The sequence below is a fragment of the Coturnix japonica genome, chromosome 9, assembly GCF_054131305.1.
Source record: "Coturnix japonica strain WE chromosome 9, WE-NBRP24, whole genome shotgun sequence".
Lineage (NCBI taxonomy): Eukaryota > Metazoa > Chordata > Aves > Galliformes > Phasianidae > Coturnix > Coturnix japonica.
The window spans coordinates 8,533,706-8,560,802 of NC_140671.1; the positions used below are offsets into that span (position 1 = coordinate 8,533,706).

Genomic DNA, 27,097 nt, shown 5'->3' on the forward strand with positions numbered 1-27,097 from the left:
TTTCTAAGGCATAGATACATTAAATCAAACTGAATAAAAGTAGCTTTGCAAATGTGGAAGCAGGCAGCTGAAGGTCAGCAGGAAATTGAGAGAAACTGTTTAAGTCTGTTCATCTGGTATATAACAGGAACAAAAATAAGATACATATTTTTTGCATCTTAGGTTCTAAGCTTTCTTGTTTAATTGTTATGACAGGGAGTGACTTCTATACTTCTGGTGCTGCGTGAAGGTGTTCTAACTGGTAATCCAGAGCAAAAGGAGGAAGCAGCAAAGGCCTTGGGGCTGGTTATTAAGCTGACTTCTGCGGAAGCTCTTAAACCATCTGTAGTGAGCATTACTGGACCACTTATTCGTATCTTGGGAGATCGGTTCAGCTGGAATGTCAAAGTGGCTCTGCTTGAAACATTAAGCCTTCTTTTAGCCAAGGTAAGATGTAAAGTAATTGACTGTAGTTTGTGAGCATTTTCTACAGCAGCCTTCAGAAAATCTGTTGCCGTTCATTTTAATGTAGCTAGAATATCAGCTGGTGTAGATCTAATATCTAGAACAGCAATAAAATTGGGTTGTATTCTCCCAACAACTGAATCAATCACTGGACCTCTTAGAAATACTGCTAAATGCTCATCTCACTTTCGCATGATTGACAACTACCAGGTAGTTAATTTCTTTTGTGTCGATGCTTTTTGTGAAATGTGAAGGCTGAAGATGATCTTCTTACACATTTGAACTGAGCTGGGCTTTTATGCAGTGCTCTATATTGAAAAGAACATCTGACAATGTAGAATCTTTCTTATGTTTCCATCTACAGAAAATAGATTGGAAATGTTTCATTGTAAATCATCATTTCGTGTTTTTCCTGTTTTAGCAGTGTTAGATCTGAGTAAAGTCTGTTTGTTACTGTGACAATTAACTGTTGTAGAAGTCAAGCTGTTTACAGGCTTTGATATCTAGCCACAGTTACATACTCAACTCCATCACTTCTCCTTTTATCTCTGTTAAAGGTTGAGATTGCCCTGAAACCATTTTTGCCTCAACTGCAAACAACCTTCACCAAAGCTCTGCAAGATTCAAACCGTGCTGTTCGCCTTAAAGCTGCTGATGCTCTTGGTAAACTTATTGTTATCCATGTAAAAGTGGATCCTCTTTTTACTGAGCTACTGAATGGAATTCGATCCAGTGATGACTCTGCCATCAGGTAAGCTGTAGGTGGAGTCTCAGGCCTTGCTGCTTATTGAGGATAAGGGGCGAGGATGAATATGATATATAGCAATTTGAGATTATTTCCTTCCCCCATCGCCTTTAATTAACAGTAAGATTTATTTACTGTTAATGAAGGGTTGTAAACCCAATAGTGTGGATGATAGGGACATATTGGGTCAATCTCTGACTGTATGTTGTGATCAATTCTAGGGACACAATGCTGCAAGCACTGCGGTTTGTTACACGAGGAGCTGGTGCAAAAGTAGATGCTACAATTAGGAAGAACATCAGCACGGTGCTTCTTGGGATGCTGGGACATGATGAGGTAAAGCTTCAGGCAGCTGTGAAGGATCCCTGCTGTAGTTAGTCTGATTTCTAAATTTAAAATCGGAACTAAGAAAATGATTTTCTAGTTAATACTGTTAGAGTGGAAAGAATCTGTTATAAAGAAATACTGCAGTTGGACATCACTTGGTAAACTGACTGTGGTCTGTAAAACCGATTTCATTGGAGCCTTATGGTGTTAACTGAACTAGAGATCCCCAGCCAATTACTTTTAACTCTGAAAGCTTATGAGTTAAATGTTTCCTTAGCAACCACACAGGTGGATTTGCAGTTCCTCACCAACATTTGTGAGGCAGCTCTGAAGTCAGGATATGCTTTTTTATCTCAGAGAGAACCCACAGTACCTTCACTATAAGCACATCTATGTGTTTGCAGGCTCTCAGGTGGGGTTTATCATTTGGTGTGAGGAATTATGTTTTGTAACAACAGATTTTTCTCCAGTGAACTAAAGACTCTCCTAAGTTGAATGTATGATCTTCTGTATATGGCAGATAGCAATAGTATCATCTGTGAGACTGAATAATCAGGTAATGTCTTTATGTTTCAGTATGTGCAATGCAGGCATACAACTGTTGGCATGATAGAAATAGAACAATTGAAAAATTCCCGCTGGATTTTAAGTGTTAGGGTAGAGAAGTGCAGATGTTTATAGACGCAGAACCACACCAAACAAACATGAGTATGGAAGTTTAAAAGTAAAATCTTATCACAGCAATAAGCTTATGCAGAGATGGATAGAAGTAATATTTGTTGTCTGGGCTGTGAATCAAAATGCAACTCTTAACATATCTTTTAAAATACTCACTTTCCTCTTTATAACTTTTCCATTTAACAAGTCACGGTTTGTATGAGACCTGTAATTTTATAATCTCTACTGGCTTTTTTTGACTGGATGTGAGGCTTTCATTATGTACAACAAACCTGGCAAAATGACAGAAATCCACAGGTAGCAGGAGCAAAGAGTGTTTGCTCCTCATCTTTCTGTCCCTTGCTTGTCTGACTGCTTGTCCATGATGTGGATTGAGCTCAACCAGTGTTACTCTTTCCTTCCTTTCCTCATTTAGGATGCCACCCGCATGGCTTCGGCTGGCTGCTTAGCAGAATTCTGTGCATTTCTGTCAGAAGAGGAGCTCAATATTGTTCTCCACCAGCACTTACTGGGTAGGTGAAGCTACTGTGTCAAGACTAAGTCTAAAAAGCAAGAGAAAATACATTCTTAGCCAGTGGTTTGTGAAAACTTTGTGATTATTCAGGTTCCTTCTCTTTATTTTAAACAAATCTCTAGATTTCCTTGTACTTTTCTTTGCTCATGGCTGCTCTTACACTTTGGTAAAATCATTGAGCACAAGGTGACAATTATAAATTGGGTTTGCCATATTTTTTGTGGATTTGGGTTCAGGTGAGTTGATGCAAGTACCAGCATGGCTGAGCAGTTCCTTAGTGCTGATTCACAGTGGATGGAAGGTGATGGTACGTTCAGGCAGGATGGGGGAGGGCTGTTCCATTTTATTTGATGAGACCGTGATCACAAATTGGCTCATGACTATAGCAGACAACATCTAATGGCTTCAGATGCTTTTGGAGAATTAACTGATTTGCTTGTTAATCAGTCAGAAGCATGAATTTTGTAGGAACCTTGTAGTGGTTGTGAGTGTTATAGTGCTGTATGGAATTGAAAAGGGAATTTACTAGCTGGTTTCAAATTACAGATTACTTTTACAGTTTTATTGGTGTCAAAGCTTATGGTCAAGCTTCTTCATGCACCAAGTGACGTGGGTGTGATTATATGTATCATCAGAAAAACTCAGTTCAATGGCATAAAGTCAGTGTGTTGGGTTTCAATATCAGTCCAGAGAGAATTCTCTCTGATAGAGGTATTGTGTTATAGTACAGACTATATGTCTCTTTTGGAAGGAGAAAGATGCTGCTCTTGTAGAAGCAGGCTGACAAACTGACAAATGCTTTCTCAGATGGATACAGTAGCCTTTCTTAGAGCCATTTCTTCTGCCGTTTCTAGCAGACATCTCTGGAATTGACTGGATGGTGAGACATGGACGAAGCCTGGCCCTCTCAGTGGCTGTAAATGTTGCTCCTTATAGGCTGTGTTCCCCCAAGTACTATAACAGTGTTCTGGAGATGATCCTCAGCAATGCCACCGCTGACAGGGTAAGTGCTGCTTGAGAAAGGGCATGTTCTGTTCAAGTGCTTGTGGGAGTAGTTACAAAAGGCTCACAGGTTCACAGTATTACAGAAATACATGTAACAAATAAAACAGAATAAAAATGTATTCTGAATGTTCTTTCTTGACTAGATGCAGTTTTATAGTGAAACTGCATGATTGTGATTCTGATTCTTTGACTGCTGGTCTCTGTCAAGATGAAGATTAAATAATCTTCAACGGTAGAGTAACTTTCACTGGGAGTAAATTCCACTTCTGTTGCTCTATTAAAGTTCTCATTCACGGGCCAGGTTTACAAGATGAACAAATACTTCATTTTAGAAGGAATAGAGTTGAATGAATAATGTAGTGTAGTAACTTGTGGGTTATGTGGGGCCTGCCATGTCGTTTTGTGTGGCTCACAATCACGTCATGATTTTTTCATCCTCTTTGTCCAATAACATTACACAGTTTTCATGCATTGCATGCTGCAGTTCTTTGACAGATACGTTCAGCCTTTTGCAAAAGCACCAGTCCATGGGCCTAGTTATAGGGTTATAACTAGTTATAAGGATTGTTGAACTCTACTGTAGTAACATCAATCATATCACACATTTGTTTTTACATTGAAGATACCCATTGCAGTCAGTGGCATCAGAGGGATGGGCTTTCTTATGAAATACCACGTGGAAGAAGGAGGGAATCTGCCTCCAAAACTTTCCAACCTCTTTATTAAGGTAAGAATGTTTATGCTACCAGGCATTCTTCTCTGATCTTAACCAGTGCAATACAATTTTGCTTTCAACTAATTTATGGTGGTTTACTTTGTGAAGTTAAACCCTTGTAACCCAGCATGAAAACTGAAACCTCAGTTGCCTTATTTTGAGAAGCTGTAACTACTTTGATAATTGGAGATCCATACAAGTGTTTTTTGTTCCAAAGCAAACAGAATAATTTTACAAGCCTGCCTTACAGCTGTGAACACAACACCTCCATCTCTGTTGTAATGTGGAAATTTGACTTGTTCTGTGGTAAACTTTGATTCAGTGTGAATAATTGTTTTCCTTTGCAGTAACAAGCAGCTGACAGAGATGGGAAGAAAAGCATGGAGGGGGCAGAGAGGGGCAGGTGTCAGTTTGTTTTTAAAATCTGATAAAGATCAAAGGGGCTTTGTTAGAAAGCTGTTGAATACTAACTCCTTACCTTCTCTGCTTTTGCATCAGTACTTTCAGACTTCTATTTTTTTGAATGGGAGCAGCTCCTAGAGCCTGGAAGGAAAGGCAATATTATGTTAGTGCTTTATTATTATTTTTTTCTTTTCAATCAATATCTATTTGAAAATCTACCTAAAAATTCCTTTTTTTTGCTATTGTTCTGTATTTTTTTCCCCACAAAAGTACCCCTTGGGGCAGGAAGAACCTGAATTTTGAACATGAGAGTGTATTCAAAGTTTTAGAAAAGATGAGGGATGACAGAGTGAGGGGTAGTGGTGGAGCACACAAGCTGCTGCCGCCTTGTAATTTGTCTGCCAACGTTATGGTAAATAAAAATGTGTTACATTTCACATTTGAAATTTCTTCTAAATTTACTTGAAAATCCACCATAAGTGCAAGTCAACATGGAGCCTTACCGTTTTTCAAAGCAGATTTTTTGTTGAAATATAAACTCTGTGAATTGAAGGCTACTTCATTTACTTGTTGTAGTTAAAGGTACTTAAGTGAGGAAAACCAGGTAAGTTTGTGCTTTCAGTACCTTGTCCTTGGTATGTCTAAACTTAAAATCATCTTTGTCTCCTTCAGTGTCTCCAGAACTCATCCAGTGACATAAAGTTAGTTGCAGAGAAAATGATCTGGTGGGCAAATAAAAACCACCTTCCTGCACTGGATCCTCAGACAATTAAACCAATCCTCAAAGCGCTTCTGGACAACACAAAAGACAAAAACACGAGTGTAAGAGCTTACAGCGACCAAGCCATCGTTAACCTTCTGAAGATGAGAGCGGGTGAACAAGTGCTTGAGGTATGAGACAGAAGAAAACAGAATCATTGGTAGTAGGCTGTGTCAGGTGGCTCTGCTCATGTGTGAGTATTTGCCTGGAGTCTCAGGACATGCTGGCAGTCTCTTATGAAATAGGTGGAGTGGGATATTCCTATTTGCATTAAAGCCTTCATTAGTATTCTTATGGTAAGCTTTGAAGAAGTATGCAAGTTATGTCATGCTGCACAACCGTACAGTGTGGTATTATTGAAGTCAAGGTATTTAATGTGTTCACTGTGTTTAATGTCTGAAGCCATATTGTGCTGTAGTTGCCTTAGCTAGGACTGGTAGTTTATTGCTTTTGTCACTTTTATAATCCTATTGCAAACCTCCACCTGGTTTAGTTATCATGTCTGGAATCATAAAACTGGATGAAGGCTTTGAGAATATTCAAAGATGCAGATAAATACACCTTGTAAGGCACTTAAACTTGCTCTTATTTTGAATGGTGTGTCATAAGAAATCGATTATTTGGTGTTTTCTTCCCTCCACAGTCTGTTTCCAAGATTTTAGATGCAGCCAGCTTGGAGCTTCTCAATGAAAGCTGCAGGAGATCTCTTAAGAAGCTGGCTGGCCAGGCTGACTCTGATGAACAGATAGATGACACTATACTGACGTGATCGTCGAGCTCCCGAAGACAAAACAACACTGACCCAACCGCTGCATCAGCATTTCAACTCAAAACACCGACTTTAAATGTTTTCATTTTTGAAAATGTTAATTCTGATGGGATTTCATGAACAGGACTCCCAGAGAGTATTTTAGTATCAAATATACCAGAATAGCCTTAATTAGACCCACGATAGCTGAAATTTGAAAATTTGGTCCCCTTTTTTGAAGTAGATAATGCACAAGAAACAGAGATACTAATCTATACTGATAAATTTTGGCCAACTGTGAGATGTGGTTAGAGCACATCAGGCTTAAACTCTGGTGAAATCTACTTGTTTTCCAGGGTCTGTGTGCCAAAACTCCGGTATTGGAAGTACTGTTGTTTTTTTCCAGAGACCCTGTGAAGCTGGAATTGTTTTTGTGTACTGCTAACTTGCTGCTTGTGACGGTTCTGAAGAGTGAAGATCCCTGTAAAACACAGTATTTAAAACAGCCTTAGAAATCACAGATTCAAGGGGGGAATTAAATGCAGTCTGATTAAAGAAGGAACATTTAATAAAGGCTTTGACTTTGATCCTTCTGGTGTAAACTGTTCTCTTTACGCATTCATTTGCCAACAAATGAATACCATGATTTACTTTCTGGACATACAGTCTATAGACTGTTTTTTTTAAGGCATACACTTGATAGAGTGTGTAGTGCAGTAATCTATATAAGCCCTTTTGCAAAAGCTAGGGTTTAAAACCAAGCTAGAACTGACATTTAATGAAATTTGTAATTACTCCTGTTAATTTCTGGAGTATTTTGAACTATATACAGCTTTTTATTCAATTTGTGAAAACTATTTTTGTCTTCAAAGGCTTTAGAAGATATTTGGCATTTCCAACACGCAGAGGGGTTTTGTCATTGAATTGCACTGCTCTGAGAAAGCAGTATTTTTTTTTTCCATCTGGCCAAATAGTCACTTCTTTTTCTCTTTAATTGACTGAAGTCTTATATGCTATTTGATGGAAATAGTGGGGAAAATTGCTTTGCAGGATAGACATTTTTAAAGAGAAATGTAGTTTTGCATTCTGCATGTTAAAGTGAGCCCTATCTGATTGATGGAACTACACAGAAGAAGGTTGCTCTTCAGAAACCAAAGTGTTATGATTTACAGTTTCAAGTGGGGCAGTGATCTTAGATATAACTGGATGGTTCAGCCGTAAGATGGGAGAGAAAAAAATGCTACAAATCATGACATTTGAGAGCATAAAATGCAACTACGTGGGAACGCTGTACTAGAAGTGATTTGCCAATTGCCGTGATTCCATAACCCTTTCATGCCATCTATTTCATTATATACACTCTTTGGAGTGTTAGAGCTCACTTCGTGGCTATCAAATCCTTCCTTGCTGCTATCTGAGTCCATTGCTGTTTGTCCTGTTCCCACAGGCACTGAAAACAGTTCATTTGTGCAGCAGCCACATTATCCCTGCAGTGTTCCCATTCATGGATGAAACAAGCTTGGATTTTCTAGGGTTTGTGGATGAGCTTTTCTGAATCTATCTCGTTGCTCTTCATATTTGTTCCATTCAGATTCACAGTTGCCTTGTAGTGTCCACTGCTGGATCAGATCTGCTGGAGAACATCATTTTGCAGGTTCTATGCAACACGCTGCTGTCTGTCCCCATAAGAGACTTGGCTGCAATAGCAGACATTTTGCAATCAGTTATGAATCCAGGCTACAAATCTGCTCTTTCACTGTTTATGTCCAATCTTGCATTAATGCTGTTCGTTCTTTCTATAAAACTCCACCACTTTCCAGCTGGTCTTATTGAACCTGTAGTCCACATATTAAATAGCATTTAGCTGCATTTTGAAGGTGGTTTTAAATTCTGAGTTAGCCTTCCAGAATACTTGCAAATCTGTTTGATTTCTGTTATGTACGGATTAAAAATGTATTCTCTATCCCTTCATCCAGGTAATTAATTAAAGTAATGAGCTGCACCAGTCATGCTTCAGTGTGGAAAGCTACTTGCCTGTGTTGACAGTGCTGTGAGTAATTACACCGAGAAGAAAACTTGCAAGTATTGGTGGATATCCCTCAAAGCAGTGAATTCAGTCCGTGTGTTGCTGTCTATGAGATTAATGTGTAATCTAAAGGCAGCTCCACTAAAACACACAGTCTTGGGCAGCAAAAGTTTATCTGCCATCTTCTTCTGCAGTCTTAAGTCTCAGGGATGAGTGGTAATCAACTAATTCATCTTTGTACTTTTTATTTGCTATCCTTTCAAGTTTAAACTCTGTTTTTGCATTGCATTGGAAATAATCAGAGTGAAAACTAAAAATGCCCTTAAGGGTTTGGAGCCTTGTAACACTGATTAATTTCATCTGCAGTGGGTGAAGTGTTTGGAGGATAACAGAGGAACAGCAGTTAAACTGCCATACGCCAAAGTACTGAGCGCTATAGCAGAAGTGAACAAAATAGGAAGCCTGGAAAAAATAGGTGGGAAAAGCTCAGTAGTTGTACTGGAATAACTTCTTTGGCTGCTATAAGCAAGAAGGAAGATAAATGTGCAAGATTTTCTAAGGCACGGCAGGTTGAGCGCAGTCATAGACAGCTTTGTTTTTCTCCAGGATCCTGATACTTCTTGAACACGTTGAAGAATCACAGTCAAGTAGGTTTTTCAATTGGCGTATTAATTTTAGTCAATTACTACCTTTTGTAACTGAGTTAAGGGCATTCTGAAGATTTGTATTTTAACTTTGTCTAACGTGAAGTGGAAAAAACTCATTCATCTTTCCAAATAGCAGCTGGATTCCTGCGCTCAGTTTAGTTGTTCCTGACAGAGAAGAGTAAAAGGCAGGGACTCAGCTTGTACTTATTGAGAATATGCTGATTTTTCAATTACAGCACAACACGGAATCTGGATTCTGATAGCTACTTTTAACCAAGTCATTCCTATACTGCAATGCAATACATCAGAGCTAAAATACCCATAATTTTTGCCACGACGCGAATGATGATGAACGGATGGTGCCAACTTAAAAGACTGAGGAATTAATTTTTCTCTCATTTCAAACATCTTGAAAATACTGGTTGTCAGCCTAAGACCATTTTTATTCCCCACAACTGACTGTAATAACGTCTTTGAACTGTCAAGCAGCTGTCTCTGAGTGACAGCTGAACTGTGTGTATTTCAAGAAGATCACAAATGAAAGCGCGATGTTTTATCTTACAAGGTGTTAAAAAAAGTCGGAGGAAAAGAGACAGATGTGAAAACAAAACATTCAAATATTGTGATAGTTTTTAAAGGTAAGTCACCCAGTTGCATACAGTGTTTTATTTGGCAAAATGACTCCTTTCTTATGCTTTCTACATGGGCTTTCATAAGCTTAAAAATAATGGTAGAAGGAGACACTGGTTATCGTGACGTGGGGGGATGTGTTATTTGATGGGCTGCTAAAACGCTGTATAGATAAGATAGACAGGAGATGTTGCCTTTGACCTGGATTGGGCTTGGACTAGCTGCAAACCCTTCTCCAACAGTGTTTCTGTGGGTATCAAAGCAGAACTGCACACGCTTGTGTCTGGTAGCACTCCAGCCTGGGTGTGGTGTGTTACACATGTGAACTGTAAAGTCCATTGCATAGGAACATGACATGGAGGTGGTGCAAATGGATTTCAGGATGCGGACGTGACAGGACAGAACACTTTTCTGTAGGTTAAGATCAAGGAATGTTCCTAACTAAAAGCATAGTTGTGTTTTCAATCAGAAGTATTCTATTAGGCAATGCCTACAGATGCTATTCACCCTAGAGATGCTATTCACCCTAGAGATGCTATTTTAGCCATACTGGCTTGGTTTGTTTTCAGATGCATCAACCCAGAAGAATCTGCAGTTTTTTAGACACCAAAAGCTGCAGGTACATCCTGAGGGTCTTTGTGGGCTCAGCTGATGGCAAAGATTGTGTTCTTTCAGAGCTGATCCAGCTCTCACTTGGAAGCCCAGTGCATGCTAATGAGATGCTTCTGTCAGCGAGCTGTAAAGCTGACGTTTCTAATGTTACACATATTTTAATTAAACGGAGTCATTATTTTGGTTCGAACTTCTGCTAAACACGAATTGGCGGAGGAATTATTTTGAAGGACGTGTGTTGTCTGTTGTCGTTTATTTTTGAGCTGAAAAATAACGAAGTCCTGAATAACGGAGTCGAAACACCAACACAAAGAAACGCTCCTGTGGAAAAGAAACCACAGAGAGACCAGCGCACCTCTGGTCAGCATCCACCTAAGTGACAGCGCCCTTTCTTACCCCAATCATAAGCAGATCTCTGCATTAAACCCCCAAGGGTCGAACCCCAGGTTGAAGATGCCGCCGGTCCTGGCTTTTTCTTATCACTTCTCCTTGGACTCAGGCTGGGCGCTCACTCCCCTCCCGGCACTGTCATGGCGTCCTGAGGAGAACCAGCGGCACCGCCCCGCCCCACCCAGCTCAGGGAAAGCGCGCATGCGCAGCTCAAAGCCGCGTTGGGCGGGCTGCGCGCACGCGCCGCAGGGAGAGATGTTGCGCATGCGCGGCGGCGTGCCGGCGCAGCTGGAGGCCTACGGCGGCGCTCAGACGCATGCGCGGTTGTGCCGCTGTCAGTTCCGGTTGTTTGTTCGGGAAGTGGATCCGGGCCCGCCGCCGTCCCCTCCCCCTCTTCCCTCCCGCCGCGCTCCCGCCGCTCCCGGCCATGGCCCGGGATTACGACCACCTCTTCAAGCTGCTCATCATCGGCGACAGCGGTGAGGGCTCGCGGCCCGACCCTCCCCGGCCTTTAGGCACTGAGGGGCGGGGGCTGCGCGGCGCGGCGGGGCCTGAGGGGGGCGGCGGGGCCGGGCTGGGCCCGGCGGGGTGTGTGTATGTGTGTGTATGTGTGTGTGTATGAGTGTGTATGTGTGTGTGTGTGTATGTGTGTGTGTATGAGTGTGTATGTGTGTGGGGGTTGGGGCTGTGTCACCCTGTGGGGACCGCAGCGCTGTGCGGAGCGGTGCGGGATGCTGCGGTGAGCGGCACAGCCACAGCCAAGGGTGGGTGACATCGGTGTGTGTGGGGCGCAGGATGGTCGCTGTCGGGATGGGAGGGAGTTCCCTCCTGAGGTGGCCGAGATAAAGGCCCCGGCAGTGTTGCTTGCACTGCAGCAATCGCCGCTTTCTCTTCGCTGTTAACTCTTCGTTATTAACCGAGCCGTCCCTCGGGACTGCCTGAAATCTCAGTTCTGGAGTTCGACGTTTCTTTAAATCCTTGATGAGATCGAAGCGTTTGTAGTCCTGGTATGTGTGTAAATACCCGGGAGAGCTGCAGAGAAAGGATCGTTACACGTTTTGGAAATAAACCATTGAATGATTCTACAGCACTTTCAGAAACTTCTGGAGGGCCGGCGGTGAGCTCAGGTTGTGCCCAGTGCTTTGGACTAGGATGTGGGGCTGGGAGATCCATCCCACCCTCGGTCCCATTCAGTGCTGGTAACCCTCCAGCAGCTCACAGTTACATTTCCATAAGCCGGAGTAGATGGCATCCACCCTCTTCTTTTAATAGAGGTGTGGTCCATAAGGCAGCAGGTCCCAGCACGCAGCGTTGCTCGCTCTTGGCAGTTGTCACCTCCAGAAGCTTTTGCTGTATGTAAAAATATTTTATTCTATGCTAAACTGTGTCTGCAAGAAGGAAAAGGCTGTTTTTAAGACGGGAATGGGAAGAAAGGCTGAGAGCTTCAGAACAGCTTAAAACCCTGGGCACTTCTGAGAGCTCGTGGATTATTAAAACCAAATGCTGCTTTCTGAGTAAAGCAGTAACGCTGCTGCTTGTTGATGAGTTCCAAACTGTTCAGGCAAGATAAACAGGATGGTGAAAACTCTGAGGAAGGCTTCCACTTGTCTTGAACAATTAAATGGAACGTCTGAGCTGAGTCGTACTGTGCAGAGTCCTTGTGCTGCATCCAGAGAGGAGAAAAGTGCTGTAAGAACGGTCTGGCTGTATGAGGTTCTCTTTTGCTGTAATTAAATCTCACTGTGTAGTCTGGAGATTGATTTTCCTTTTTCTTTTTTTTTTGCTTACCACAACAGTAATGCTTTGTCCCTGCTTCCACACATCAATCTGTTTGCCTTGTTTGTTGCTGTTCAGAAAGGCCTTGTAATAGGAAGTGGACTGATATCTGGGTAAATGATAGTGTTTCATCCACTTTCCTCTGTAAGCAAATTTGTCCAGGGTAGTAGGTTTGTGTGTTTTTAGATCACATCGTCTGGAGAAGCTGCTGTTAATCTCAGTTGTTCCAAACGTTTAAAAATAACCCGGATGATCAGTGCTTTGTGTGTGTGTCACTTCGTTTGTGCTTTTTAATTTGCTTCGCTGCTCAGGAAGATACGGGTTTTAGAAACCAACAGGGCTCAGAAATTTGCTTTTAATGTTGATTTTGCCAAGTCAGTAGGCTGTTTGTGTTTTGTTTCATTTGACTGTCTGCAGCAAGCCAGGAGCCCTGTTATCCTTCTCCCTTCAGATCTTCAAATAACTCTATGTAGGAAGCAGAGGATGAAGAAGAGTGTGGTTTCTCAGCACTTGCAGCATGCGGGTCAGGGGCAGCGTATGTTCAGTGTGATCGTTGTCATCTGGAGCTTAAGGAACTTGCTGAGCTCGGGAGGCTTCTCTTCTTTGGAAGCCAGCTGAGAGCTGTGCATGAGGTTGAGTCTATACTGCAGTGCACAGGCTGACGGAGCAGTGGTCATGTGCAGCCCATGCAGCTCTGCAGCATAGCTTGGGGCAGGCTGGCCTCTTCACAAAGTGCTGTGGTCTGACATGTCTGTGGGTTCCAGCGTCTATTTTCTTTTTATTAAGCTGGAGGCGAAGGCGGTTTGATGAGAGAGCAGGGTACTTGCTGAAGACTTGTATTTTCTTCTTCTTTAAGCTGACTGGCACTTTGCATGGGATTAGCTCTTCCTAAAGAACTAGTGTGTTATTAAACTTTGGGAGCTGGTCTGCTGCCTTTTTTGAGCTCTGAGACGTATCTTCAATATATATGTGCTATGTCTGTGGGTTTTTTTTCCCCTCTCCTTTATGAGAAATGAGTAAACCATCTCTGAATGTATGGTGACTTAAAGTGCTGTTGAGATCTGGTTTACTGGTATAATGCTGGTTTTGGTTGTTTTTTTGTTTTTGTTTTTTTTTTTTAATTATTATTTTTTTAAATTTATTATTATTTTTTCCCATGGATTTTGTTCCATTTTTTTGCTGGCATCTATCTTCGGATGTGAACAGAGAAGAAATATTCATATGAGCTTAAAGTGCTTTGGGCTGGAGGGGACCTTTAAGACCATCCAGTTCCAACCCCCTGCTATAGTCAGGGACTAAGCAGGTTGCTCACAGCCCCATGCAACCTGGCCTTGAGTGCTTCCAGGGCCTCAAGGCGTCCACAGCTTCTCTGAGCAACCTGTTCCAGTGTCTCACCACCTTCAGCTTCTATATATGTGTGTGTTTGTGTATATATAAATGTAAGAGTTCTATATAGCCTTTACATCTACCTTTAGAACACTGATGTTGGGAAGAACTTTGAAGTTATACGTCATCAAAATAGTTAGCTTAAATAACTTCTACCTGAGAAGATTCAATAGATAATCACCCTGGTGAACTTGAATTTCCTCTTCATGCTGTAGCAGGTTTTTTTTCTGGGAGGGAGGTTGGGGGGGGGGGAGGAAGAGGGAGGTGGAAGGGACAGCTACAGAAGAGTTGTTATGCAGAGTTAATAACTTGGAAGCATTCTGATCCCCAGATTCCCTTGGCTGGGTGTGCAGGAATGAATTTCTTGTGATTCTTGTTTCTAGAGCAGTGAGAAATGTTTCCATGCAGCAGGGTGTAATCAGGGTGCAAACAGTTGTTTAGGGAAAGCAAAGCTGATGCTCAGATCATGTTGGAAAATGTTTAGTAGAACATTTTGGCAAAAGGTACAACTTCAGAAAGGTGTGTATCCTTCCTGCTAAGTGTAGAACAAGCCTTTTTTGGGTGCTCTAAAGCAAACAGCTCCTCTGTTTGGCTCAGGGTTCAGTTAAATTGTGGCCATGATAATCTAAGCTTTATAGTACCAAACCCTGGTCTGATTATCTAAGTAGTCCAAATTCCACTGCTGTTCAGCACAGATGAATGGGAGGTAGGCAGTGTTGTAAGCCCGATGTGCAAGTGAAATTCAACAGAGGAGTTTAGAGTAGTGTTCTGAACACTCAGTAATTAGCAGGGCATCCTCATTTTTGGACTTTTCCGGAGCAAACATAAACCAATGGATCATAATATGGCTTTTGGTCATTAGACCCTTGAGACCTCTTTGAACTGTGGTCTGCAACTCATTCTAAAAATACTGTTTTGAGCTTGCTGAGGTCTGGAGAAATGAGTGGACATAAAACCCATAGCAGCCCTTTGCTGCCACAAGAAGGATGCCACATCTTGGAGTAACTGCACTGTGCTACTTAACAGCTGGTCAAATCCTCAAGAACAGTTCTGAAGTGACTGCTCAAAGGGGATGGTGCTGAGGTATCTGCTGAGAAAAGATCTGACTTAAAAAGTAAATGCAGTGAGTGGTTAAAATATTGTTATGTTACCTGACATCCAAGATGACCGCATTGAAGGCTCTCAATGTCTTTATTTGTCATAGGTGTGGGCAAGAGCAGCTTGCTGTTGCGTTTTGCAGATAACACATTCTCAGGTGAGTATTTTGTTGACTTGGGTAAGTGAAATGGTCAAGGTCTGCTCTGGGGCTCCTGGCTGGCAAGGAGCTGTTGTGCTACATTTGCATGCTGGTAGCTGTACTGGGGATACACTGTTTCTAGCTCTGCTTCTTCTGCTACAGGCCTGTATAAGCCATCCTGTTTGATCTTCTCTTACTGCTGAAAGTACCCCGGTATTTAAATACTGACATGGTTCCAGAAATAGCTTGGGTGTTTTAGCTTAATCAGTGCTCGGTGCAGACTTCCCATTGGCCCCTTGGGATTTAGGCTGATTGAATATTGTAGCTCAGTCACTTACATTTATGACATAGCTAATTTATTGGGAGGAAACTCTTAGAACAGACTGTATTAAAACAAGCAATTGCATTAGCATTTGAGGAAAAGCTTTGTCTCAGAATTTTTCCACACAGAATCCTTGCATAGTTACTTAAGATACAAAGATAGAAGGTGTAGACTCTTGACCGCCAATAGAAGAATAGTATTTCAACATTTAACAGTTTTTAGGATGGCCTGGAAGATGTGGTTTTATGGCTGGAAAAAAAATATCTGTGGATAAAAATATCCAAATCAGCATAACCTGAGAGGGCATTTTAAAAGATGAGCAGATGGTGGGGGGGGAAAGTTGTCCTGCCCAGTCTGAAAGCTGCTGCCAAACAGGGGTCAGAAGTGTGTTTTGAGATATACAAATAAACGAGACTTACATTCTCACTTATCCTTTCAGGCAGCTACATCACCACAATTGGAGTGGACTTTAAAATCCGGACGGTTGAGATCAATGGAGAGAAAGTGAAGCTACAGATCTGGGACACAGCTGGACAGGAGCGCTTCCGAACTATTACATCAACGTGAGTGGAACTGTGACTTACAGCTTGGTGTATGGAACTTGTAGCTGGGATATTCTAATGTTGCAGCTGATCAGCTAATGATGGCTTTGCTATTAGTGTAGTGGGACTTCTCTCAGCTGGTTTAGGGCAGGTGGGGTGGTCTCATTCTGGATAAGCTTGAAACTGAGATTTCAGATTTCTTCAGCATTCTTTGCGTTTCTGTGACAGCTTTGTCTTACTCCTCTGCTTCTAGTTCTCAAAGCAGAGTTATTTCACTGGTTTGCATATACTAGAAAACTTATCCTGAAAGCCTGCCCAGAAAGATCCATCCTCTGGTTGAACGTGCTGCAGAAGTGTGGGTGCAATTTCTCTGTGCTGTTTAACTGAGTAGCTTAGGGGACTAAGAATGGGATATCTTTCTTCTAGAACAAATGTGTTTTAGAGGCTATCTTTGTGTCCAGTTCTGTGGAAGCAGACACCCACACAAAGTTAACCTTTTCCTTGGTTTGGGTTCAGTTTCATGCTCATTGTCCTTTCGAACAGCGTGTGCGCAGCTTTTCCTGTTCCTGGACAAACCACACCCAGAGCTGCAGCAGTGGGAACTAAGAATAAAATGTGTTTGTAAATGGATTGCAGCAAACGTTTGGACTGCTAATGCCTGGCTGAGGGGAGTAGGAAGAAACTAGGAGAGTGGTTAGGTCCTGGAACAGGCTGCCCAGGGAGGTTGTGGATGCCCCGTCCTTGGAGGTGTTCAAGGCCAGGTTGGACGGGGCCCTGGGGAACCTGATCTAGTAAAGGTGTATGTTTGGTGGCCCTGCCGGGCAGGGGGGTTGGAACTACATGATCCTTGAGGTCCCTTCCAACCCGGGTAATTCTGTGATTCTGTGATTCTGTGAAATGTCTTTGGAAGTGGAACTTTTGTTTCCTTTGAGTATTAAAAAATGCATATATTCTTGAAAGACTCAGGTATTTCACTTCGTCTCTGATGTCTGACTTCTTTATCTTTTTTTGGCTGCATTTTGAGAGGAGGATCATTTTTAGCTGGTGTATTGATTCAATTACTCAGACATAAAAACAGTGGGATTGCTTGCATCTATTATGCCTGAACAGCTAGGAATGGTAAAATTGGGCATGTGTACCCCGCCCCTTTCCTGTACACTTCTGTACAGATACTACTGGGTTACTTCCATTGTTTCCTAAACGTTTAGCTTGAAAAAACTCAGTTACCTCTTGTAGGGTTCCTGTGTGTGACATCACTTTTTGTTTCAGCACTGCAGCAGTCTGGGGCAGGAAGCAGTGAGGGGAGGGAAGCAAAGCACTACTGCAGCTCCTATCAGCTGTGCATGCAGGGCAGGCAGTGCCCCAATTAGTGCTGAGTCAGCAGAGGGCCTTCCTGTTTTCTGATTCCCTGACACAATTCAGAGCTGTGTTAATGAGTGTTGGTTCATGGGGCTGAGGGGCTGATGCCAGCTAGTTTAAAAAGCCATGGTATCCGGCACTGAATGGGGAATACCAGGAAAAGAGGCTTCCTTTTGTGAACAGGAATAGCTACAGGTCAGACTTTGCATAGTATTTGATGGATTTTTTTTCTTCAGTTGCAGTAGAAAATGGACAATCTGAAGGGATTGGAGGCAGTTGTGCCATGACCTGTTTGACTTCAGTTCTTCCTTTATTTTGCATGTTTTGCCAGAACAAGTACAAATCATGCTCTCAGGGAAGTGAAGGCCGCAGCCTTCCTGGCCTAATGCTGGTAAAGCAGCTACAGAATCTTGTGTGGCAGGGAAGAAAGGTTTGAACTTTGTGCAGCTGTAAGCAAAGAAGTTCCTCTGTTGGAGTGCATTTATGCTGTTGAGGAAAACACTTTGACAATGCTGATTACATTGTGGTGAGGGCTTCTCTTGCTGCTGGGTGGGCTGCTGTGACTGTGTAGCATTCCCTGGTATTTTTCCAGGGGCACTCTTGACCTAAATGTATCACCTGTGAAAACAATACGTAACAAGATTCTGATTTTAGAAAGGGTTTTTTCTCTCTCTCTCTCTGTTTATTGGCAAAGTGATACAGGAACTGATTCGCTGAGGCCAAACTGAGCCTCAAACAAATAGAGTTGTGGTGTTAGTATTTATGAAAGGGCTTGGCTCACCGCATCATGGGTGGGGTGCAGTCAACTGAGTGATGTAAAGTCTTTGTTACAATGACTGTTCAGATTGAATTTAAGAGTTGAAAATGTGTTCCTTCAGTGTTACTGTAGGCTGGAAGTGCCTTTACACAAGGCCAACAAGACAGAAATAAGAGTCCACTTGGTAATAGTAGTAATAAGTTGGAAGTGCTGCAGTTTAGACCTAGGATTGCAAAGTGACTGAGACAGTAGAAAGTTAATAATAAAAAATTGGGAAACATTCTTATGTTGTTTTAATTGTACTTGACTACAGGCACAGAAACCGAAGAACAGATTAAAAGTGCTAAGGGATAGAAATAATATAGAAATAATTGAGAGTATTCTACAGAAATGGAGGAAAGTCAAACATCAGAATTTCAGACTGAAAATTATAAAAGACAGCCACTATTTTTACTGCTTATTAAATGTGAAAGAACTGGGATGGCTGCTACATGCTGGTGGGAGAGGACAAATTGTATGGATTTGGTTGGCGTGGAACTTCATCCTAACTATACATTTGATTTCAGTTCAACAGAGATGTGTGTGCCACCACTTTGTTGCATTAGCAGAAACGCTTGAGGTGTGTGAACTACTCGGTTCTGTACTTTATTTGCAATTGGACTGCTCTTATTCTGATTCAGGACTCTGGTTTTAGAATTAAAATTTTATGTTATAGTTATTATATGATAGCAGATAAATTTTTTTCCATATATGTATATATATATATATATATATACACATACACACACACACACGTATGTATATATGTATGTATGTATGTATGTATCCCTATACATTGATAGGGATAAGCTTTCTGAGATGATGGAGCTGATATGTGCTGTAAGACAGATATGGTGACCAAAAGATAGTCAGACAGACCTCTGACAGTACATGTGCTTCCAGGACACTCCTCAAAAAAGGTGAATATGAAAATAGATAATTAGAATTCTCTGGAATCAGTTAGACTTCTGGAGGAATGAAAAACAAGGAAAGGTATCCAACAGACAAGTAGAATACAAACGAAGATGCTGGATTTAACCAGTGACTTGTCTTTCAAGTTGGTCAGCTATCGTTATTTACTTATCGATTTCCCTTCACAAAACTAGTCTCTAGGTCTCCAGATGTAAATCTTTGGAAGCGTTTAGTGGAGGAAATTTAAGAGGTTTCTTGCTGGTATCTTGAGGCAGAGAATGCACCAATGGATGTCAAGATGCTCCTTTTTGTTTAGGAAGGTGGTCTTTGAGGGCGTGGGAGGGGAGTGCAGGTGGCTGAAGGATGTTATCAGTTTGATTAATCAGTTCTAAAAGTTTTCTGGTTTAACTCAGCTATATTAGTAGGTATTGTTTTTAAGGCAGTTTTTTATAATCCTGTAGGTAAAACAAACTGCTTGGGTACTTTGGTGCTTATTTCAACTTAAATGCTATCATCTTTAATCATTTTCCACATCAAAGCTATGTTTAAGGCCCCTAGATATATGTGGGTTTTCCAGCTGCATGGAAGATAGCTGTGTGCTACCAAGCATCCAACTGCATAGACATTTGAAAATAGCTTAGGTCTTCCATCAAAATGGAATAATTTCTTGGGCACTCTAAAAACGAATAACTTTGTTAACATGTTTGTCAGTGGGGGTTGTAGGAGATGCTGCCTCTTACAAGGGCTGTGTCAGAGTGCAACTACCTTACAGAGGAAAGCTACCATCAGTTAGTTGTGTAGTCCTTCAGCTGGACTCTGGAATTGAAGACTTCATTTCTCTTTTGCACTCATTCTTACAGTATCCGTCTTCCATGAGATGTGGATGGGAAGATGTTAAGGCATTCTTTCTCTAGTGCCAAAGCCTAAACTACCTCTTGGTTGCCAAAAGCACAAAACCTACACGTCCTTATCCCTGAATGCTGCAAGCCCCATCTGTTCTCTACTCGCCAAAGCCTACAACTTCTTATAAAAGCAATTCTGCACTGCATCATTCTGAAACCTGAAGTATGGAGTAGGATAAGCCAGATTTTGTATTTTTTAGTGCAGTCCTGCTCTTGGGTTTGGAGCATCTTTGCTGTACTTGTCAAGCCTAAAATGTTATCTAGGACACAAGGATGTATCTAACAAATGAGAGAAAATAGCATGGCTAGCTTTTTGTTTAAAAAACCAACAACAAAACAACTATACTTTTAAGGCTTAGGAGTTAAAGAATAAAAGGTAGTCGTAGTCTTATCTCTTGAGCTGCTCAAAGGTAATGTCAGCCAATGGGGAAAGTGGCATTTTAGTGTAAATGAGGGGTTGGCAACCTTTCTAGAAGGATGCGCCAGGCAAATCTCTCTTCCAAAAATAGAAGCAATGTATGCTGATAGGAACTCAGCAGGAGTCAGGAGGTGCTGTCTTGCACAAAGGAAGATATTTCTGATGAGGTGGCTGGTGATATTAGGAGATCCCAGCTCCTCCAGACTTTTGAATGTCATAGTGGTCTGTGCTACATGGCCCAGCCCACAGCTCTCATCTCTAGAAGTAAATGACTGTGTGCTGACAGTGTGTTAGGATGGGGACCTATATGTGCAAGGTGCCTGTTATCCTACTCCCTAACACCATATGCTTCTGCTTAGAAGAAAACCTGGGTGCGTGGGCAAGGTAGGAGCTGCAGGATGCTGCCTCCATTGGGTCCCTGGTCTGGATGACGGGGATACAAGGCATGGTTTTGTGGTGTGCCCAGCAGAGTGAAGCAGCTCTGCGTAGGTGTAACTGAGCCATTGCTTTTCTGTAAAGGCCAAATGTTGTCTTGTGAACGTGATGCTCAGAGCTAGGGAGGAAGTGGTTGGCCAGCCTCAGAGATGCTGAATTAAAAGACTATGAAGGGACAGGGGTGAGCTTGAAGTCCATATATAGTGAACTCTAGTGTTTTGATAGGATCAAGATTCTTTCCCTTTCTGGTACTGTCACATAAAACAGTATTGTCGGGAGGTTTTGAATGTGTGGATTAAGGTTGTGGAATGCTTTTTTCTCTAAAGGATATAAATTTGTAACTAAGTAAAGCATAAGTGCAGCGCTGTAACGAGTTTTCAGGTGTTAAAGGAACTGATTGGGAATGGATTAGGATATGAGATAGTGCAGGGCCTCTTACTGGCTGTAAATAATTCTCACCTGAGTTCTTGCCAAGGAACATGGGTGTGCATGCATGGATGTCTGGTAAAGCATCTGAAAGCACTCAGGTGAGCAAGAGGAATGGGTTCTACTCCTGCAGAGTATGCATCTCATCACAGAGAAGCGCTGATGTTCCTTGACTATCACTGCAATGGCTTGCTTGAGTATATTGGTAGAAGTGAGACAACGTTGAGTTCTTCTAAAAGGTTGCACCTTTGGATTAGATTAAACAGCCTTGAATTTTGCTGAGTTGTAAGAAATTATCAGAGCCGGGGTGGTCACAGCTCACATCTAAAATGCAGCAGAAGGGAGTCTGCTGCAGTAAGTATTTGTGGTAGAGCTCTAGAAACACTATCACAGTGTAAAGGAAATTCCTAAGGCTTCATATGCATTTGTTTAATTAAGGATCTTAATATAAATTATAAGAAAGAAGAGGTGGATGAGGAAGAAATAAAGCTACGTGAAATATGAAAACTGGATACTGGTGAAGGCCTTTCTGTCAGCTGTTTCAATTACTCTTTATTGGTCTAAGGTGCCAAACTTGCAGTAGAGAAAATACCTGGTGTTCCTGGGAATATGGCTGGAAACTGAGGATCTACAGCTTGCTTTATATAGCTCATTATGGTGGGCATACTGCCTGCCTTCAGCAGCCTTGTGAAGGTGGTAACATTGGAACTTGAATTTGGTTTTCTGTTTTTGTATCTTTATTACTTATTTCTTAGAGGTGCTGATTGCTCAGGTCTAATAGGAATAAACCAAAGTAAAGCTTGTTTTTAATGGCTGGAGGTAGCAGTACACACTGAATGTGCATATGGAGTAGATCTGTTGAGTAGGAAGGTGTGATTGGAGCACAGTTGTTCAACAGGACAGAAATTTTTGTGAGCTCAAGAGAACTGTGACTGGGGGTTGAGTATATTTGGAGATTTTAATCTGGAAGTAATCCTTCACAGATAACAAAATTACTGCAGGGAGTTGATGTGGCTGACGGAGAGCTAAGGTTCACAATACAGCCAGTTCTGAGGGCGTGCTGGGAGCAATGCTGCCTTTTGCTCACATTGCCAGGAGACGCTGTCATCTTTGAGGGATTTGGCAGCATGAACAAGGCAGTCAGCAACAGGCTTTGGGCTTTGAAATCTGTTGGAATGGACTAAGTGAGCAGGGAAGTCTAGATCTAGAAGAATTAAATGGCTTCCATTAGAAAGGAATCACTTGCCAGTGTGACTCCCATTTACAAGAAGGATTGCAAGGAAGGTCTGGGGAACTGTAGGTATGTCGGCCTGACCTCGGTGCCAGGAAAGGTTATGGAGCAGATTATCTTGAGGGAGACCACACACATGGCGTGTGCTGGACAACAGGGGGGGGTCAGGCCTAGGCAGCATGGGTCTGTGAAAGGCAGGTCCTGCCTGACCAACCTGATCTCCTTCTATGATCTAGTGACCCACGTGATGGATGAGGGACAGGCTGTTGATGTAGTCTACCTAGAATTCAGCAACGCCTTTTGACACTGCCTCCCACAGTATCCTTTTGGAGCCCATGGCTTGGACAGATGCACATTTTGCTGGCTAAATATTGGTGATAGGTGGATGGTGGGACTAGATGATCTTAAGAGTCTTTTCCAGCTTCGGTGATTCCATGAAGTGGGGGCATTTGACTGCCTTGACTTGGGGATTTATTATGAATCTTGTCAAAACTAAGTGCAAGAGCTGAGAAGGTGATGCATAACTTGAGTTAACGTTTGTTGTCTTTTCCTGCCCTGTAGGTATTACAGAGGAACGCATGGAGTCATTGTTGTCTATGATGTAACCAGTGCAGAATCTTTTGTGAACGTAAAACGGTGGTTGCATGAAATTAATCAAAATTGTGATGATGTTTGCCGGATACTAGGTAAGTTATTCATCAGAGAGTTAAAGCATCTTGTTTAGTGGACAGACCTGTCAAAGTACCACGCTGACTTTTTCCTTTCTTTTTTCTAGTGGGGAATAAGAATGATGACCCAGAGCGAAAAGTAGTAGAAACAGAAGATGCCTATAAATTTGCTGGGCAGATGGAGATCCAATTGTTTGAGACCAGCGCCAAAGAAAATATTAACGTGGAAGAGGTAATATAATATGCGGAGCAGAGTATGGAAAATAACTACTTGGAGATGCTGGCTTGGGAAAAAGGAAGGGTTACTTTATTTCTGTTGAGGAAGAAAGATAAAATGCTTCGCTCAGATTGTGTGTGAGTAGGTAGTGTGACAAGAGATATCTGACTGCATTTGGAAGAGGTTGAGAAGCAAAGTGAAGACCCTACTGTATTTTTACTAGCTTTACAGCTCTAACATACTAGGCTTGTTCTCAAGAAAGATGTCTCACTGGGGAGGATACTTACACTAGAACTGCTCACTCTTCACTCTAGGCTTCAGTTGCCAGACTCACCTGTTTTTATTTATTGGTTTGGGAAAGGGGATAGCAGCATTACTGATGTAGCTTGGAAGTGACTCTGGAGGATACCTGATATGAGCTTGGTGTGTTCTGGTAGGTTGGGGAAGGTCTCTGAACTGTTACTGGAAAGTTTAAGAGTGGACTTTATTTTTTTTTTAAAGCAACTCCCTGATGAGTAGCCTTAGTTCCTAGGTGGTCTGATCTTGCTTGTTTCTCTTGCAGATGTTTAATTGCATTACAGAGCTAGTTCTGCGAGCAAAGAAAGAAAACTTAGCAAAGCAGCAACAGCAGCAACAGAATGATGTGGTGAAGCTAACGAAGAACAGTAAAAGGAAGAAGCGGTGCTGCTAATGCCCTTCCCCTGCTGCAGAGACTCTGCTCTGACAGATCAGCCCTTCCAGCTAGACTCGGGCAATTCCACTGGGACAGGCTTTGGGAGGACTTCCTCAGTTTTGTGCCGTTATTTAAAGATTATTTTTTTTCTCCATGTTTTCTATCAAGAGGCGCTGGCACCTTACCACTTCAGTGCCAAGAAGGTATCGGATGGAATCTTGCCCCTCTCTCCTCCCCTGCTCATTCCAGTGCGCCTTGTAGACAAGAAAGGACGTTGCCTACCAAGTGGACTAATTAACCCAAGAGTTTGTATATAATGTATATTGCGTTAACCAGCCTCGCCTCCCTGTTGTTGCTTTGGCTTATGCCTTCTTAATGTCAACCAATCATGGACTGCAGAGTTCACCTTTTTAATGAAATAGTACCAAGTTCTTAATTCAAGTTGGCCTCAGGCTGGCAGCAATTGCTTCCTGGGGTCTCTGGCTTCACTTCTGTTGGGCTCCAGGCTGGCAACTGGTGCCCCTGGGGCCTATGGCTTCACTTAGAGTTCCAGGCTTTTACTTGGAGCTCTGGCTTTCTTTTTCTAGGTACCGGGATCGCAGGTGTTGTTGCTGGAGCCTGGGGTTTCTCTTCTCAAGCCCCTGGGCTGACAGCTGGTGCTGCTGCTGGGGCCTTGAATTTCAGTTTGCCACGATCCAGGTTTGTGGCTGGGTCCTTGGGTTTCATCTTCTTGTGCTGCAGCTCAGCTGTACCTGCGCTCTCCTTCCATTTGTATCAAGATACTGAAAAAAAAACAAAACGAAACACCCAGCCTGCAGAAGTGGGATTTATTTGGATAAAACTTTTTTTTTTTTTTTTAAAGGGTGAAATTAAACTCCTTTGGCCTCTGCTTCTGGTTCTGCCACAGTCCAAAGTGAGGGTCCATTTCTTTTGAGAACAAAAATCATGTGGTTCTGCCAAAAAAAACACAACAATTCCCCTTTCTCCTCATTGTCCTGTCAGCAAATAGGAGATCTGAACGTGAATGTGAATTTTGATGGCAAAGCTGTGTTTTTCAGTGAGAAAAGGCATGACAATAAATCTAGCCGTTCCGGATTGATGTCTGAAAATGAAAGCAGCTGCAGGATCATTCCCAGGGCTCTCCTATTAGAAATGAGGATTGCTTTTTAATGTAAGGAAATGGAAAACTTGCTTGGGGGTTCACCTTTGAAAACAAACTGGTCTTGCTGTGCCCAGTGATGTTTTCCTTGCCCATGTTGGCTCTTCTGGGAAAACAAGGGCTCAGTCTGTTGCCCTGGATAGATATAGTTAAAGGTGGAGAGATTGTTTGTGTAATTGAAGTATTAGATTTCTGGGCTGAATGTACGTGCTCAGCACCTGAATAATTGCCTAAATAATAATGAAGAATTTTCTTTAAGATGACGAAAAGGCCTGGAAGATTCGATTTCCTTTAAGACCTTGAAGGAAGACTTACTCCATTTGTCAGTGAGCCCGATGGAATTGCTGGCCTTGGTTTGGTAGGATGTGATTCACCAATGTCCACGAGCTCTGGATCAGCCCTCCTCTCTCCCTTCCTCCCCCTCCCCCCAGGAGAGGCTAAAATTTAGTCACTTATTTTGTCTGTATTTTTTTTTTTAAGGTTTTTCCTGGTTGTGGTAGGAGCCCTAATCATACAATCACATCACGGTCAATCACTTTGGAGACTTCTTTTTTTTTTTAAATGCCAAGAATGAATGTGTAAACACATTTTTAATCAGTTCAGGTGCTGGGAGTACATTTCCAGCTGCCTTCACCCATCTGTTTTCTTCACATATCTTGTATTGGTAACCCAAGAAAAAGAATGAGTTGGGGTGACGTTGCTAGCGTGAGCTCTGATGATGGTTACACTCAAGCAGCTGTGGAAAGGGGCAGCTTAAGTTGCACCAGGTGTCATTCTGTATGCTTTCTCATGTTGAATGTGGTGTATGCACAAGGAAGGAGCTCTGTCAGTCCTCAAAGCCTTCCTGTTGGAATGAAGCTGTCCTGTGACAGTTACCACTTTCAGATTAAAGGGTCCAACTGTGTTTCTTTTGGGCTCTGGTGGTAGCGAGTGTGCAGATCCAGGAAGGAACAACTTCTTACAGGCTGAAGTAAAGAAATGTCTGAAATGACTGGAACCGATGCAATAAAATGAGGAAATGGTGCACCCAAACCTGGAGTGTTCTCTTATGTGGAAAGGTTGGTTCTCTTTGAGTCCAGGTCTTTGTGGCCACAAATTGAACTCTGCCAACCCAGGTGTCCAACTTCCTGAAGTGGGATTTTTTCCCTAATACTGGTTGTAGAGGAGTGGTTATATCTGCTCTTGCCACTGGCTGTTCAATTGGAAGGGGTGGGGACTGCATCTCTTGTGGTGTGCTGATGTGAAGTTTCCTAAATGTCGAGCAATGGAATGTCTAACTGGTTTGCTAGGATTATTTCTGTAATGAAAGTTTCTAATTATGCTTTTTAAATAATTTTAAAAAACTAAAAATAAAGGTTACAAGCTGCCAAATCTTTTTTGAGGCTTTGTTTCCTCTGCTGTCCATCATCTGGAGGTGGAGGGTGGCAGGCCAGGGCTGAGCCCTTCTGCTGGGTGTGGAGGGGTTTTCTTTCTGGGGAAGGAGGTACTGGTGAAATAACCATTCATGTGTATCTGTCTAGGAGCTGTGCAGCTGACGTTGTGCTGGTTGCCAGTTTACACAAGCAGGCTATTGAAAGCAGAAGTGGTGTGGAAGCACCCCCCAAGTGTTATGGAAGGATGCCTTTTCTCCTGCCTGCCTTGTTCAGGTATGACTGTTGATGGGAGAATCTTCAGGACTTGCAGATGGCCTGAGCCGCGACTGGGACATGCTGGATGTGTCTCATTGTACATTTGAGGTTTAGCTAAGTTTGTTAGAATACCCCTCCATGTAAAGGCCCCTAAAGGATACAGATGGTTGGATGGTGGAGGAGACCTGAATTTGCCTGCTTTCCTGTGCAGCAGGAGGTGTAAATGCTTCAAATATTCTACTCCTTCTCTGCAGAACACCTGCAGGTGCTGTCTGGGCGAATTTCCTGGGATGATGAGGTGCTAAAGATGCTGATAGGTGCCAAGATGCTTCTTCAAGAAGTGAGTTTGTTCTGCAGGTGGGCAGGA

The 27,097-nt window shown here is 42.4% G+C and overlaps 2 protein-coding genes and 2 long non-coding RNA genes across 13 annotated transcripts in view; 3 read left to right on the plus strand and 1 right to left on the minus strand.

Annotated features, from left to right (window-relative positions):
* Nucleotides 1-6,925, plus strand: part of GCN1 (GCN1 activator of EIF2AK4) — a 38,682-nt gene extending 31,757 nt beyond the window's left edge. For 6 of the 9 annotated variants that reach the window (XM_085556115.1, XM_015877953.2, XM_015877954.2 and 3 more), the window contains 8 exons: nt 196-426; nt 1,002-1,195; nt 1,411-1,525; nt 2,610-2,706; nt 3,563-3,711; nt 4,336-4,440; nt 5,503-5,721; nt 6,234-6,925. In XM_085556115.1, the coding sequence (XP_085412241.1) occupies nt 196-426; nt 1,002-1,195; nt 1,411-1,525; nt 2,610-2,706; nt 3,563-3,711; nt 4,336-4,440; nt 5,503-5,721; nt 6,234-6,359 (1,236 nt within the window). In that variant the 3' untranslated portion in view covers nt 6,360-6,925. Of the gene's footprint in view, nt 1-195; nt 427-1,001; nt 1,196-1,410; nt 1,526-2,609; nt 2,707-3,459; nt 3,516-3,562; nt 3,712-4,335; nt 4,441-5,502; nt 5,722-6,233 lie in introns of those variants that run through there. The other 3 variants (XM_015877955.2, XM_085556112.1, XM_032447886.2) reach the window with 2 other exon arrangements.
* On the minus strand, nt 2,519-10,789 carry LOC107321242 (uncharacterized). The gene is made up of 3 exons (XR_001558510.3): nt 10,650-10,789; nt 4,907-4,971; nt 2,519-2,736 (listed from the first exon to the last, which is right to left on the minus strand). It is a non-coding gene; the product is annotated as an uncharacterized LOC107321242 (long non-coding RNA).
* Nucleotides 8,410-10,443, plus strand: LOC146759671 (uncharacterized). Its single transcript, XR_014949210.1, has 2 exons — nt 8,410-8,580; nt 9,248-10,443. It is a non-coding gene; the product is annotated as an uncharacterized LOC146759671 (long non-coding RNA).
* On the plus strand, nt 10,692-26,473 carry RAB35 (RAB35, member RAS oncogene family). Of its 2 annotated transcripts, XM_015877962.2 has the most exons (6): nt 10,954-11,122; nt 15,010-15,060; nt 15,804-15,927; nt 22,947-23,071; nt 23,161-23,285; nt 23,833-26,473. In XM_015877962.2, exons 1-6 carry the CDS (start codon nt 10,960-10,962, stop codon nt 23,959-23,961), a joined length of 717 nt encoding a protein of 238 aa, XP_015733448.2. In that variant the 5' UTR covers nt 10,954-10,959; the 3' UTR covers nt 23,962-26,473. The 2 variants fall into 2 exon arrangements, with proteins under 2 accessions (XP_085412318.1, XP_015733448.2); XM_085556192.1 differs by lacking the exons at nt 15,010-15,060; nt 15,804-15,927 and having other exon boundaries at nt 10,692-11,122.
* Nucleotides 26,474-27,097: the final 624 nt, after the last annotated feature.